Genomic DNA, 12,298 nt, shown 5'->3' on the forward strand with positions numbered 1-12,298 from the left:
GTTGATTCAGTTCTCCCCGTGCACCATGTGAATTGTTGCCACATGTCTGCGTTCCTCATTCAAATCACAAACAATGAAAAACGTTTCTAGTCTCAGCTTTGCTCACCCACATGGGAGAAAACTGTACCTCAAATCGCCTGTGGGTTTCATTCCCAGTAAGAAGAATAAAACTCTTCATCTTTCTCCCCCATGCCTCCCCGGAAGCCTGCCTTCCCTCCCGCACGGGACGAGGTGGGCCCACAGGTAACTGGAAAGGCCAAGTGGCCGTGGCCATGGCCGGGGTGCCTGGGCCACTCTGAGAGCACGGGAGGGGTCCGACCCCGGGGCCACCTACAGAGTGAGTCTTGATGCACCCCAAGATGCTACGAGGGCACCAACAGCCCTCAAGAGAGCAAAGCCCCAAGTAGAGCTCTGAGCCAGGGAGCTTTGCCCGAGTGTGCACGACAAATGTCCTCCTGTCCTCTCAGCCTGCCTGACCCCACCCCCTGAACCTTTCCCCAGGTCTCGTCCTCCCCTCATCTCCAGGATGCCAGGTGCCCCAGGCTGGACAAACCCTAGCATACTCACACCCCTTACATCTCTTTAGCCAACAGATTCCTTTCACATCTAGTGCCCTCTTGGGAAGTCCTCTGGGAAAGCAATGAGGAGTCAATCTGAACAGAAGTGTCCACCCGTGGCCGTGGCAGCGGCACTTGTAGATCTGGAAAGCAGAGGGCTGCCCCACCCATTTTAGGGCCCCCTAACCCCAGACCAGGCTCAGCTGGTGCTGTAACCAACTGTTCTGTCTTTGCGAGCTGTCTGCTTGACTCAGACTCCCCCCACTAAGCGATGCCACACATCTGTCCCTCCCCACCTGCCCTGTCCTGCCCTGTCCAATGTGTCTGCCTATGAGACACTGCGTGACAGGCCAGCGCTGCCGGTGGTGACGGCACAGGACTTCCCAAAGGATCCTGTGTTCAGAGGTTATGATGGAAAAGATACGACGATTTTAGCCTTCCCTCATTTTAAAGATCAGGGGCCTCAAATCAAGGTGTGGTCCTCACGCATGCATCATACACACGCCCCATAGCCCAGGGCAGGCGGGGAGCTCAGGTCTCCTGAGAGGCAGCTGGAAGAAGGGGCTGCTTTTGGGAGCCGAATCTCCCAATGGCCTACGTATAAACTGGAGAGTTGTGGGTGCTGTGTCAGTGTCTGCAAGCCAGCAAGCTGCCCTCTAGGAGTGTTTGAGAAAAGTTCAGCCAAGTTCGATTTGTGCCCTTATTTCTCTGCACCTCCTTTTCTCCCTTTGTAATTGGATACACATAAGCCTGGCTCTTCCTGCATCACGTGGCAGTGGGAAAACTCAAATCATAAGAGGGTGAGGATCCCCTCTCCACACCTGGGGCATCTCCACATTCACCAGCTGCCCTTCTCCACGTCTTGAAAGCTCCAGAGAAATGTTCCCTGACTCTCGCGCCAACAGGAAGTCACTGCTCCCTGCCCGGCATTCGGCTCTTGGTTTGGTCCCAGGATGAGGGACGTGTGTCCCTGGGTTCATGTCCTCCCCCTTGGACTGTGAGCTCCTCATGGACAGGAGCTGGTGAGAGGCATGTCCACTTCCCCAGCTCCCAGCCTCAGCACGTGGCAGAGACTGCATAAATATTTACATAAAAGGACGGGGAGACGGCAAACAGAGGAAGGGTTCTGATTCTTTTCCTCACAGAAAACCATTGTGGCCCAAGGAGAAAGTCTGTCTCCATGAAATGAAGTATCAGGGATCCAACGCAAGCACAGTTCCTCAAGAGTCTGGGACTGGACCCACGTCTGTTGGCACTTGACAGTGGTGCCCAGGGAGGCCCAGCCCCAACTTCAGAAGCATCTATACCCAAAATTCAGTCCCAGGGGCCATGAGAGAGGCAAGGGTGACCAGCAGGGACTTGGAGAGATTCAAGGGTGACATCTCAAGCACCCTGGAGACCCACTTCAGTGTGTGAGGGTGACAAGCAATGTGTGGCCGTATGAAGAGCCCGTACACATCTAAGTCACTTTCCAGCTGTGGGGCTTTGAGCAATTAATTTTATCATCGCTGGTCCTCAGTCTTCCCCAGAAAAAGACTGGATGGCTCCTGACTGGCATGGGGAACAGGGAGTACATTTTCAAGAAGTCATTTGGCTCACGTCACGGGACTGAATCTGTTATGTTCTCTCTCATCTGGCTTCTGCCCACAGGAAAAAAGACTGAGGGATTCAATGCCTAGAGAAGGCCATTTAGAGTTAGGAAGACAACCTGATGCCCTTTCTCGGGGGGGATTTTTTAATCATATAGACTTTTTGCCAGGGAGGAGTGGACCGGGCTCAGACGCAGCCACATGACAGCCTGGGACACAGACAGAGCCATCCACTCCTCAGCACTGCTGCCACGCCTGCAAAACGGTGACTGAGGGAAAAGGTATGCCTTCGAGTCTGCGTGGCAAACCAGGACCACATTTAATAATGGCAGTTACTTAGGGAGCAGGGCAGGTACTTACTCTTCAATTAATTTATTTCTTTAAATTGTACCATAAATTGTTCCCTTTTTAGAAAAAAAATATAGCAAACAGGAATGCTGGCTAATGGTTATATTTTGTTCTCATTTAATGGAAAGTTAAGGCTTTTGGCCCCTGGGTTTCCCATGACTCGGAGCTGATGATTGTGTGAATCAGTGGAAGGAGCCTGACAAAGAGGGAGTACCAGAGACCTCCCCTCATGCTCAAATGCCAGCTGGGAAGGAATCCATAAAGCAGAATCCTAAAATCCAGAGGTGTGTCTACACAGAATCATTGAGGAGAGTGGCTGGGGGTGCAAACATCACTCAGATAAAATATAAACTAACAAGCAGGCTCTCCCGGCATGTAAAATCTCCCTAGCGTGTTGGAAATCGTTTTGAGGTACAATCACATCCTGAAAATCCCCAGGGGATGCTTTCTGAGTGTACAGGGGCTTGCTCTGATCTTGGGTAGCAGGGACACCCCTCATGCAGCCCAGCCCCGCAGCTTTTAGGGAAGGAAAGTCTTGCCAGGAGGCCTCAGCACACCTGGAACAGGCTCTGGCTTATGGCCAAAATGTTCAAGGAACACGGTGAGGGGAGAGCGTTGTCCCACCCCTGCCCGATGCTCCTGCCTGTGTTGACTGGCAGCCCCACCTGTGTGATGGAAGTGGCCTGGTCACCCTCGATCATCTACCTGGACACCCTTTCTCTGGCCCATGGTGACCCGCTGGGTGTTGCAAACAGCAAATGGTGTGCCCCACACTTCAGTTTACAGAGCCCTCCCCATCCATGACCTGCTTTGCCCGAAAGTCTAGTAAGTCCCTGCAAGATGAGGGGACAATGCAAGATGGTCCATCTGGATCTGACACTGGGTCCCCCAACCAGGAGTTCAGAGCTCCTTCCCCATCCCCCATCCAAAGGCAAAGCCAAGGACAAAACCAGAAGGGAGAGCAACCCTCCCCATCTTAGACAAGCTCGTGGCCTCGAAAGGCGGGGATTCCAAGAGGAAGCACAAGCAATGAAGTTTTCAGAAGTCTTCCCACAGCCGGGCAGTTTTAAGGGTGCAATGAAGTAAGGGAGGGGTTCCAGTGCCTACCTTTCGCCGGTGGGATGGCACAATAAAAAATGTTTCGATTTTATGAGTTTTCAAGAAATTGTTCCTCTCATGTCCATAACCTGGTTCTACCTCGTAGTCCCCATTCAAGCACTCTAGGGTCGTCTTTGTGATATGAACCTTCCTACAAAAAAGGAGGCAGAGATTTGGATTGGAGTCAGGTTGGGCTGCGGCTCAGGGTCAAGGGTGGGTCCAGGCCCTGGGGGGTAAAGGGGTGGGGCTCCACCTCCCCAAGGGAAGTGTGTTTTAGCGGGATGGGCGCTGGCCAGTTCCCCAAGGAAGCTCCCACTTTCAGGGGTGCCCCCATGGCACCTGGCAGCAAACTCTCAGGACACCTGGGGAGAGAGGAGAGGGCAGAGCTGGGCACAGGCAGACAGAGCAGAGGCAAAGGAGGGGGTATGGCAGGGGTGGCAGAGGGCAGAATAGATACAGGACAGAGGGTGAAAAGAGGTGCTAAAAGAGATAGAAAGGAAAGCAAATCAGGAGGATGTATGAAAGAAGAGAACAGGAAAGGAGGGTGTGAGACAAGGAAGAGAAATGGAAGAGAAGTGAGAGCCCTTCCCCAGAAGGCCTGGGTTCTGTACCCCAAACTCCCCCGGCAGAAGGGTTCTGGCCCCAAAGTCCCAGCCCAGCCAGCAGAGGCCAGTGGTCAGCCCAAGCCACTGTCCGCTAGCTAACGGGTCCTCAGGCAGAGGGAAGGGGGTTCTCGAATGGGGCGGCCGTGCGGGGACCACTGGTTGCCTTCGTGCTGACTCATGTGACCATTTCAGGGAGGGAAGAAGAAGCCCCTCACGGTTAGCCTACCCAAAATGATCGAGTCTGAGCAGAAAACCCATCCAGGAAAACCCACACATGGCCCCTCATGTAAACAAGATAAAACGAAGGGCAGCTTTTGCTCCTTAGGAGGCCTAAGTGCTCAGGCTCATGGGGCAAAAATGAAACTCCCCAGCTTTCAAATTCATCCATTGAAAGTCCAAGCCTCCTGACATAGGTGCACAGTCTTCTGACCTCCTGGCAGGACTATGCCTTGCTTGCAAAAATAAACCCTCAGGCTGCTTGGGGATTCATGAAGGGGGAGCTCAGGAGCCCTGCTCAGGTGCAAGAGGTGCTGCAGCTCCGAGGTTGGCGGGGAGCCTGAGAGTGTCTGCACCCTCTGGGGTTGGGCGCAGGCAGCAGGCAGCTGCCCTGTCTTCCCAGTCCCTGGGCAGTAGGGATGGGGTGGGGGAGGGTGGGACTGTCAGGTCACAAATCCAGGAGCCCTGGAGACCTGGAAAGGTGCCCCTTGGCAGCACTGCCCCTGCCCAGGAGGGTCTCAGGTCAGCTCCTGGGTTGGCTTCTGCCACGGCCGCAAGCTAAGCTGCCAGGGGACACCTGACCTCACTTCCTCGCTGACCCCCAATGCCCCAGCATGGGTTGCTCTCGCCCCTGCTGCTAGCTGGTCTCTCCCGGAGGCACCCACCTGGACACCCAGGGGGCCTGCCTCTCCCATCCACCTGGCCTCGAAGCCGTGGGTCGACCAAACATCTGAAAGCTCCCAGGCACCAGAGGTCTCCAGAAATGACTCACGTATCCACTCACTGATTCATTTTGTCTTTCACCCATTCATCAGTGGAGCCAGGGCCAACAGGGAGGCAGTGGAGATGGAGGCCAAAACCCCAACTAAGCTCTCTGTGCTGAGTTCTAAGTGCTGGGAGAAGTGGAGGGCCCCGCACAGGGCATTCTGGAAGCACGTGGCAGGACAAACCCACCAGTGGGTGTTAGGAGTGGATCCACCCAACCGCCCAGCAGAAGTGGGGGCTGGGCACGGAACCCAGACCCAGGGTCAGTCTGGACCTGCAGAGGGAGGGAGACGAGCGGGGCAGGGGAGAACACGCGGCCGTGTCTCATGAATCTTGGCTCCGTTGTTCACTCATGTTTGCTGGGAGGTCTGGGGGTGGCATCTGCCCCACCCTGGGCAGGCAGGTGAAATACGTGTGATGCTGTGCGTGTAAGACAACCTGGTGGGGACAAGACTGCAGCGGGCACCTGCTCAGCCCTCAAAGAAGCCTGGCCCGGAGACCCTGTGTCCTCAGAACCTTCTGCACCCAGAGAACCCCAGCTGGGTGACCTGTAGCCTCGCATCCTTGCTTTCTAGGCTTCCCTCGTAGCCTGCTTCCACTGTAGGTGAATTAGCTGGGCATTTTCCCCCAATTAAATGCCAATATTAGCATGATCCAGAGATGATCTACAGGACATCACCTTGACCTAGAGACTCCAGGGCTTCTCTCAAAACAACACACATAGAGCCCACGGCCCCACCCAGCCATCGCAGCTCGGCCCCACAGTGGGAGGCATGGCAGGGCATGAGGGCCTGGGAGGGGCACCCAGGGCAGAGACAGCCCGACCCATGCCCAGGGCAGGCTGACCCCGAGGGTCCCCAGGGTCAAGGATATGCTCAGGACCCCACTTCATTTGCTTCCAGATAGACTGGAAATGGCACTCAGCACATCGACTCTGGGACACGGCTGCCCATGGCTAAGCAACATCCTTAACAAGGCCTACTTCTGGAAAGGAGCTGAGCAGTCTCTGGGCAGTGTTTGAATCCAGAGCCTGCCAGGGTAGCAGGGCATGAGAATTGCCCCTGCTTCCCACCAGGAATGCCAAGTGCGCTACCGCCAAGGAGCAAACGGACGTGTCTCCTTCACTTTCTTGTCCTGGTGTATCCAAACCAACTTCCTAGGGCATAGCATGATTCACCAAGCTGCAGCAGCCCACCCTCCCATCCGTGTGTCTATCTGACTGCCCTTACTGGAGGCCAGTGGGTGTGGGGTGCTTGCTGGAGGGTGGAGGCTGGTATTTGTTCAAGGCTGATTCGCACCCAGCCCTATGGTGGGTGCAGAAGAGGTGCTCCATAAATAAATGTTGGTTGAATGACTATATGAACGGACGAACAAGACAAAAGCAAGAAGCAAATTTAAAAATCATGTAAGAAAGAACCACAAAGAAAGGCTGGGGGGAGGACGTGCCAGCCCCCCCAGGCTCCTTCTCTCAAGGGTGAGTGTCTCTCTCCTTGGGGGTCCTGGAAGATTCCCAGAAAGCCCCACTGGGTTTCCAAAGACAGGGTGGAACCCAGAGAGCTGAGGATCATTGCATGCACTGGGCCTATAGAGGCAGGACAGAGCAAGGAACCTTCCCGGACCTGTCTGGGACAGGGATGGGTTGACAACTCCCTGTGCTGGTTTCTAAAGCAACTTTCTGGCTCGTGCCTCTTCTGGACCCACTTTCCCACTCCTGCTCAGCAAGACCCCAGAAAAGTCTGCCTCGACTTGTCTCCTGTCTCTCTCCTGTAATCCTGCATAACAAGCTGCTGCCATGCCTCGGCCTCCTCGCTGCCCAGAAGTTTCTCTGTCTGAGGTCACTGCCAGCACCTGTGTTCAGTCACCATGGGCTCACCTGGCCACAGCATCGGACACAGGTGACATGCTGACAACTCTCCCCAAATTCACCCCTCCAACCAGGGAGAAACCCCTGTCCAACACCTCCCAGGCCTCTCACCTCAACAACCTCCCGGATGCCACATCCCCCGCCCAAGGGGACTTCACCCTGCTGAGACCCCTGAATTCCCAATCCCCCCATCAAACTACCGTGTACTTGTCTCTTCCCACTGCACCTGTCACCTTCCATCTGGGGGTCCGAGGGCTGCAAAACCACAAACTGGGTAGCTTAAACCCACACACATTTATTCTCTCATTCTTCCAGAGGCTGCAAGTCTGAAATCAAGCTGCCAGACAGGGTCGTGCTCCTTCCAAATGCTCTAGGGAAGAACCCTTGGTCTCCCTCAGCTTCTGGCAGCTCCCAGTTTTCCTTGGCTTGTGGCAGCTTCCCGCCAGTCCCTGCATCCGTCTCTCCTCTCTGTGTGTCCTCTCGCCTTCTTACAAGGACACCACTGGATGCATTCACATCCTACTCTATTCCAGTATGGCCTCGTCTTAATTCCTTACATCTACAAGGACCCTATTTCCAAACAAGGGCACCCCTTGGGGTTCTGGGTAGACATGCAAGGGTGGGGGGCACTCTTCAATCCAGCACACCTTCTCACATCGTATTATCTACAGATTTTACGCACTGCTCCTCACTTGGGTCCCTCACCTCCCGCCACGGAATGAAAACTCTACGGAGGCAGGAGGCTTTGTCTTATTATTGACACACAAACACCCAGGGCCTGCACATATGACACACTCTACAATATTAAGCTAAAGGCTGGTCTCTCGAAGAAAGGAGGAAGGAAAAGAACAAAAAGGAATAGCAGGGATCAGGGAGGGAGTTTTCCACACTGAGCCTGGTGCAGGGGTTTGGAGAAGGATGAGCTAGCACTGGTCAGATGAGGAGATACAGGGAGACGCCAGGAGGTGGGAAGGGCTGTGTACTCTAATAATTGAGGGCACAGCATGGCTGAACTCACACAGCTCACAGAGGTCAGTGCTGGGGGGAGGGAGGCGGGTGGGCTTATGTCATGGGAGACCTGGGGTGTCAGGCTGAGAGTCTGGCTCTCTTTTGAGGATGGAGGCCAGAGGGGTGGGGGCAGGAGTTGGAAGGTATCTGTCCTACGAGACAGGAGACACGCACAGCAGATGCCCAGGGTGGAGAAGGGTAAGGCAATGGGGAAGACTGGAAAAAGGGAGGGGTGGGAGGATACGGGGCCACTGGGTGGTGGAGGGAAAAAGGACTCACTCCAGCTGGCCACTCTGGGGAAGGCCCCCAGAAGGCCACAGGGGGCTCAGGTCTGGAGCTGGGGGTGATGTCAGGGTTGAAGATGGCCGTGGTCACTGGCTAAGTTCGGGCACAAGTGCAATGGGCTGCTCTGACAGGTCTCCCCCTTCCCTTGCCAGCGCAGCCCTGGATTGAGGAAGGTAAGTCGGTCCACACCTCTGGCTACTGCCTGCCTTTTGCTGTTGTTTCTAATTTATATACTTGCTGTTTCCACAAATCTTGTGAATTATTTTTTTTGTTTTGTTTTTGCTTTTTGTTTTTTGCTGATTTTGCAGCCACTACCCAGGGCTGCAAGCTTCTCTGGAATGCTGCCTGCTGTTCTGATACGTCCTTGCTGTCCCTTGCTTGGCATAAAGGAAAGAGGGTGTCTGTCTCTACCCACCCCACCGTGTCCGGGAGCTGCAAAGATGCAAAGGTTGAGTGATCCCACACAGCTGGGTGAGAAAGGGGCAGGCAGAGGGCAGCTGGGTGCCATGCAAAAAAGGGGGAGCCAGAGCATGATGGTGGGGGTGTCGACCCCATGGGTTCAGTGCTACCCGGAGTGTAACAAATAGCTGCCTTACAGGAAAAGCACCGGGGCACTGGGCAGGAGGCTCGCTGTGCTACTTGGGGACCACACTCAGTCCCTGCAAACACCTTGTCAGGTATGTCATATTGTACAGGAAGAAAAACGGGGATCAAAAGGATGAAGCTGCAAATTCAGAGTCAGAAATGAGAATATAGGTTATGGGGAAGGGAGTAGGGGGAATTACTGCTTACTGGGTACAGAGTTTCTGTTTGGTGGCATGGGAAAGTATTGGTTATGGATAGCGGTGATGACACAGCCTGGTGAATGTAACTAAAACCACTCAATTGTATACTTGGAGGTGGCTAAAATGGGAAATTTCAGATTGCATATGTTATATCACAATAAAAATTTAAAAAAACACCACAGATCTGCACAACACAAACAGTGAACCCTAATGTAAGCCATGGACTATAATTTAGAGTACGATTATAATAAAATTGCTTCATCAGTTGTAGCAAAGGCACCACACTAATGCAAAATATTAGTGTGTGTGAGGGAAAGGGTTATATGGGAACTCTACTTCCTTCATGATTTTTCTGTAAACCTACAACTGCTCCAATAAAAAAAATTTTTTTAAAGAAGTAACTCAGGGATTAGTGGTCCAGTCCCTGCCTCCTTTCTTACAGTTACAGCATTCTCCTGCCTGCTGCCACATAAAGGAAGGAACACTGTCATTCTGTTGCCAAGTAATTTTTTTTTTTTTTACAGAATTTTATGCATTGACTTGATGTAATAGCTTGAAGAAGATACAGCACCGAAGGAGGCAATTGCAATTAGGAAGCCTTTTCAATGAACAAGGCTATGAGAACTCATCCCGGTTCTAGAAGGAAACCAGTAACTCTTCTGGTGCTAGAGAAGTTCCCCGTCAGGCTTTCCCACATGCACATGTCAGTCTGAGAAAGCAAAACCAAGGAAAGCAAAAGACAAAAGCAGTCGTAACCCAGTACCCCAGCACCGGGTCTCCTGCAGCTTTCCACCTTCCCAGCTAAGGCTGGATTTCTGCAGACAGTGAGCTGAGGCTTAGAGGGGTCAACAACAGGGCTGGCTGGTACCGTGGCCAGGCTTTAGGGGGCCTCTCGTTCTTCCACCCTCACGTTAGCAGGTGAGGCTGGAGCGGAGCCCGTCTCCTCTGTGGGTTCTGGGCTGAGACCACTCGGACGCCTGAGCCCACTCAAAGCCCGGCCCCTGGAGCCCAGAGTGCAGGTCTCAGGCCCAGGTGTGTCCCAGCCCTGCCACCTGCCGCCCACCTCACCCGACTTACCCCGGCAGGCCGGCGGCCTCCATGACATTGGCCAGGCTCACATCGTTGGACCACACGTCGTACTGCCACTTGCGCAGGCCCAGGACCCCGCAGAGGACCCGGCCCGTGTGCAGCCCCACACGCATGTTCAGGTCCACTTCAGTGGCCTCCGCCACGGACCTGCAACACAGGTACAGGACTGAGGGGCTGGGCCTTGCAGGGCACCGCGGCTGGAGCCTTCCGGTTCGGCTGCCCCCATCCTCCCCACTAGACGTGAGCTCCAGGAGAGCAAGGCCTTGGCATCTCCTGGTTGCACCCTGGGACCACAGGTGTCCAGGACACAGTCAAGCCCAGGTTCCTGGGAAGCTGATGATATGAGTTCCAGCTCTGAGCAGACAAGGCAAGCCTGGGTTGCTGCAGAGGCCAGCAGAGCCTCCCCTGCCAGCTCTGCAAGCTCCTCCACTACGCCTACTCCCCACTTACGATGACCCCAGGGCACCCAACCCCCACTCACACCATATCACCACCCTCTCTGGCCAGAGGAAACAGGGAGTGCATGGTCAACTCCAGCCCACCTCTGCAGGGTGTATGCAACACCAGGGATAATTCAATAACACAGAACAGGCAGCACCCACCACTGCAATGGATGGCAAGCTCGCACCCAGCTTGCTGGTAGAGGCCACGGTGGTGTCCCACCTTGGGAAATGATCTGACTCTATCTACACCCCAGAGCCCCAAACGTGGTTCAGTGTTAACCTCCAAACTCTGCTTCTTGGGCCAATCCAATATCCACGTAGGGAATACGTGCTCTGACACCCGGTCTGGGGTGGGGGCTTAGAACTCCATCTGTGCTCTTAGAATGGGTGAATGTTATGTTACATGAATTCTACTTCCAATAAACTCCTGGAAAAAAAATCATTGAGTGTGTGTGCTGTGAAGTAAGACTGTCAGTTCGAAGTCCAACTCCACCCTCCCTGCTGTGTGCCTCTGGGCAGGTGGCTGAGCGTCTCTGTGTATCATGTTCTCCACAGGAAAGGGGGCCTCCCTGGGTACCTCATGAGCATAGCTGGGAGCCCAGTACCCCGGGAAGACCAGGTGGGACCAGCGTGTTTGGGGAGGCGGTTGGGGAGAGTATCCCTGGAAGCTCTAGGAAAAAGTCATCCAAAATGGTTTATAAAAGAGATTTACTGCAGAATCACTTAGGACAGAAACATTTAGAAATCTTTTCAGAGCAGGGATGCTCACACCGACTCAGAGCACAGCCCCCCCAACTCCGTGGGGTTCCTGTTCAAGGAAAACACAGGACGCAACATCAGACATGCCTGCGATCGCCCTGCGTGAAGGCTAAAGACTGAGAAAACATGGTGAAGTCGTGCTGGTCGTGCCCTCGAGGTGCCAGGGTCCTGTCACCTTATTTTTCAGTATTTTCCACTTAATCCCCAAAGAGCAGAAGGTATTTCACTGAAATAAAAAAAAATTAAAAAAATCCAAAACTATCAGTGGGGAAGTGTGGTAGGTTCATTTATGTTCCCTAGGGTGGGGGCGGGAGGGGGGGCAAGAAAACACACTCCTGAATCTGAATTCATTTCTGTAGACGGGAGCCCATTGTAAATAGGACATTTAGAAAAGGTTAATTTTAGTTAAGGTATGGTCCAACCAGATGAGGGTGGGCTTTTATCTGGTTACTTGGGGTCCTTTTTTTTTTTTTTATTAAATTCAGTCTTATTGAAATACATTCACACACCATACAATCATGCATGGTATACAATCAACTGTCCACAGTATCATAACATAGTTATGCGTTCATCACCACAATCTATCTCTGAACATTTTCCTTACATCAGAAAGAACCAGAACAAGAATAAAAAATAAAAGTGAAAAAAGAACACCCAAACCATCCCCCCATCCCACCCCATTTGTCCTTTAGTTTTTATCCCCATTTTTCTACTCATCCATACAGTAGATAAAGGGGGTGTGATCCACAAGGACTTCACAATCACATTGCACCCCTTGTAATCTACATTATTATACAACCATCTTCAGGAGTCCAGACTACTGGGTTGGAGTTTGGTAGTTTCAGGTATTTACCTCTAGCTATTCCAATACATTAAAACCTAAGAGG

The 12,298-nt window shown here is 53.2% G+C and overlaps 1 protein-coding gene across 2 annotated transcripts in view; it reads right to left on the reverse strand.

Moving 5' to 3' along the window:
• ADCY1 (adenylate cyclase 1) overlaps positions 1 to 12,298 on the reverse strand; it is a 225,425-nt gene that overhangs the window by 73,914 nt on the left and 139,213 nt on the right. For both annotated transcript variants that reach the window (XR_005217080.1, XM_037837223.1), the window contains exons 6-7: positions 10,198 to 10,356; positions 3,602 to 3,743 (exon numbers count right to left, since the gene is read on the reverse strand). Coding sequence is in view for 1 of the 2 variants with exons in the window: in XM_037837223.1 (XP_037693151.1) it covers positions 3,602 to 3,743; positions 10,198 to 10,356 (301 nt within the window). In the remaining variant the exon portion in view is untranslated. The remainder of the gene's footprint in view (positions 1 to 3,601; positions 3,744 to 10,197; positions 10,357 to 12,298) is intronic.

This window comes from Choloepus didactylus, chromosome 5 (assembly GCF_015220235.1).
Source record: "Choloepus didactylus isolate mChoDid1 chromosome 5, mChoDid1.pri, whole genome shotgun sequence".
NCBI lineage: Eukaryota > Metazoa > Chordata > Mammalia > Pilosa > Megalonychidae > Choloepus > Choloepus didactylus.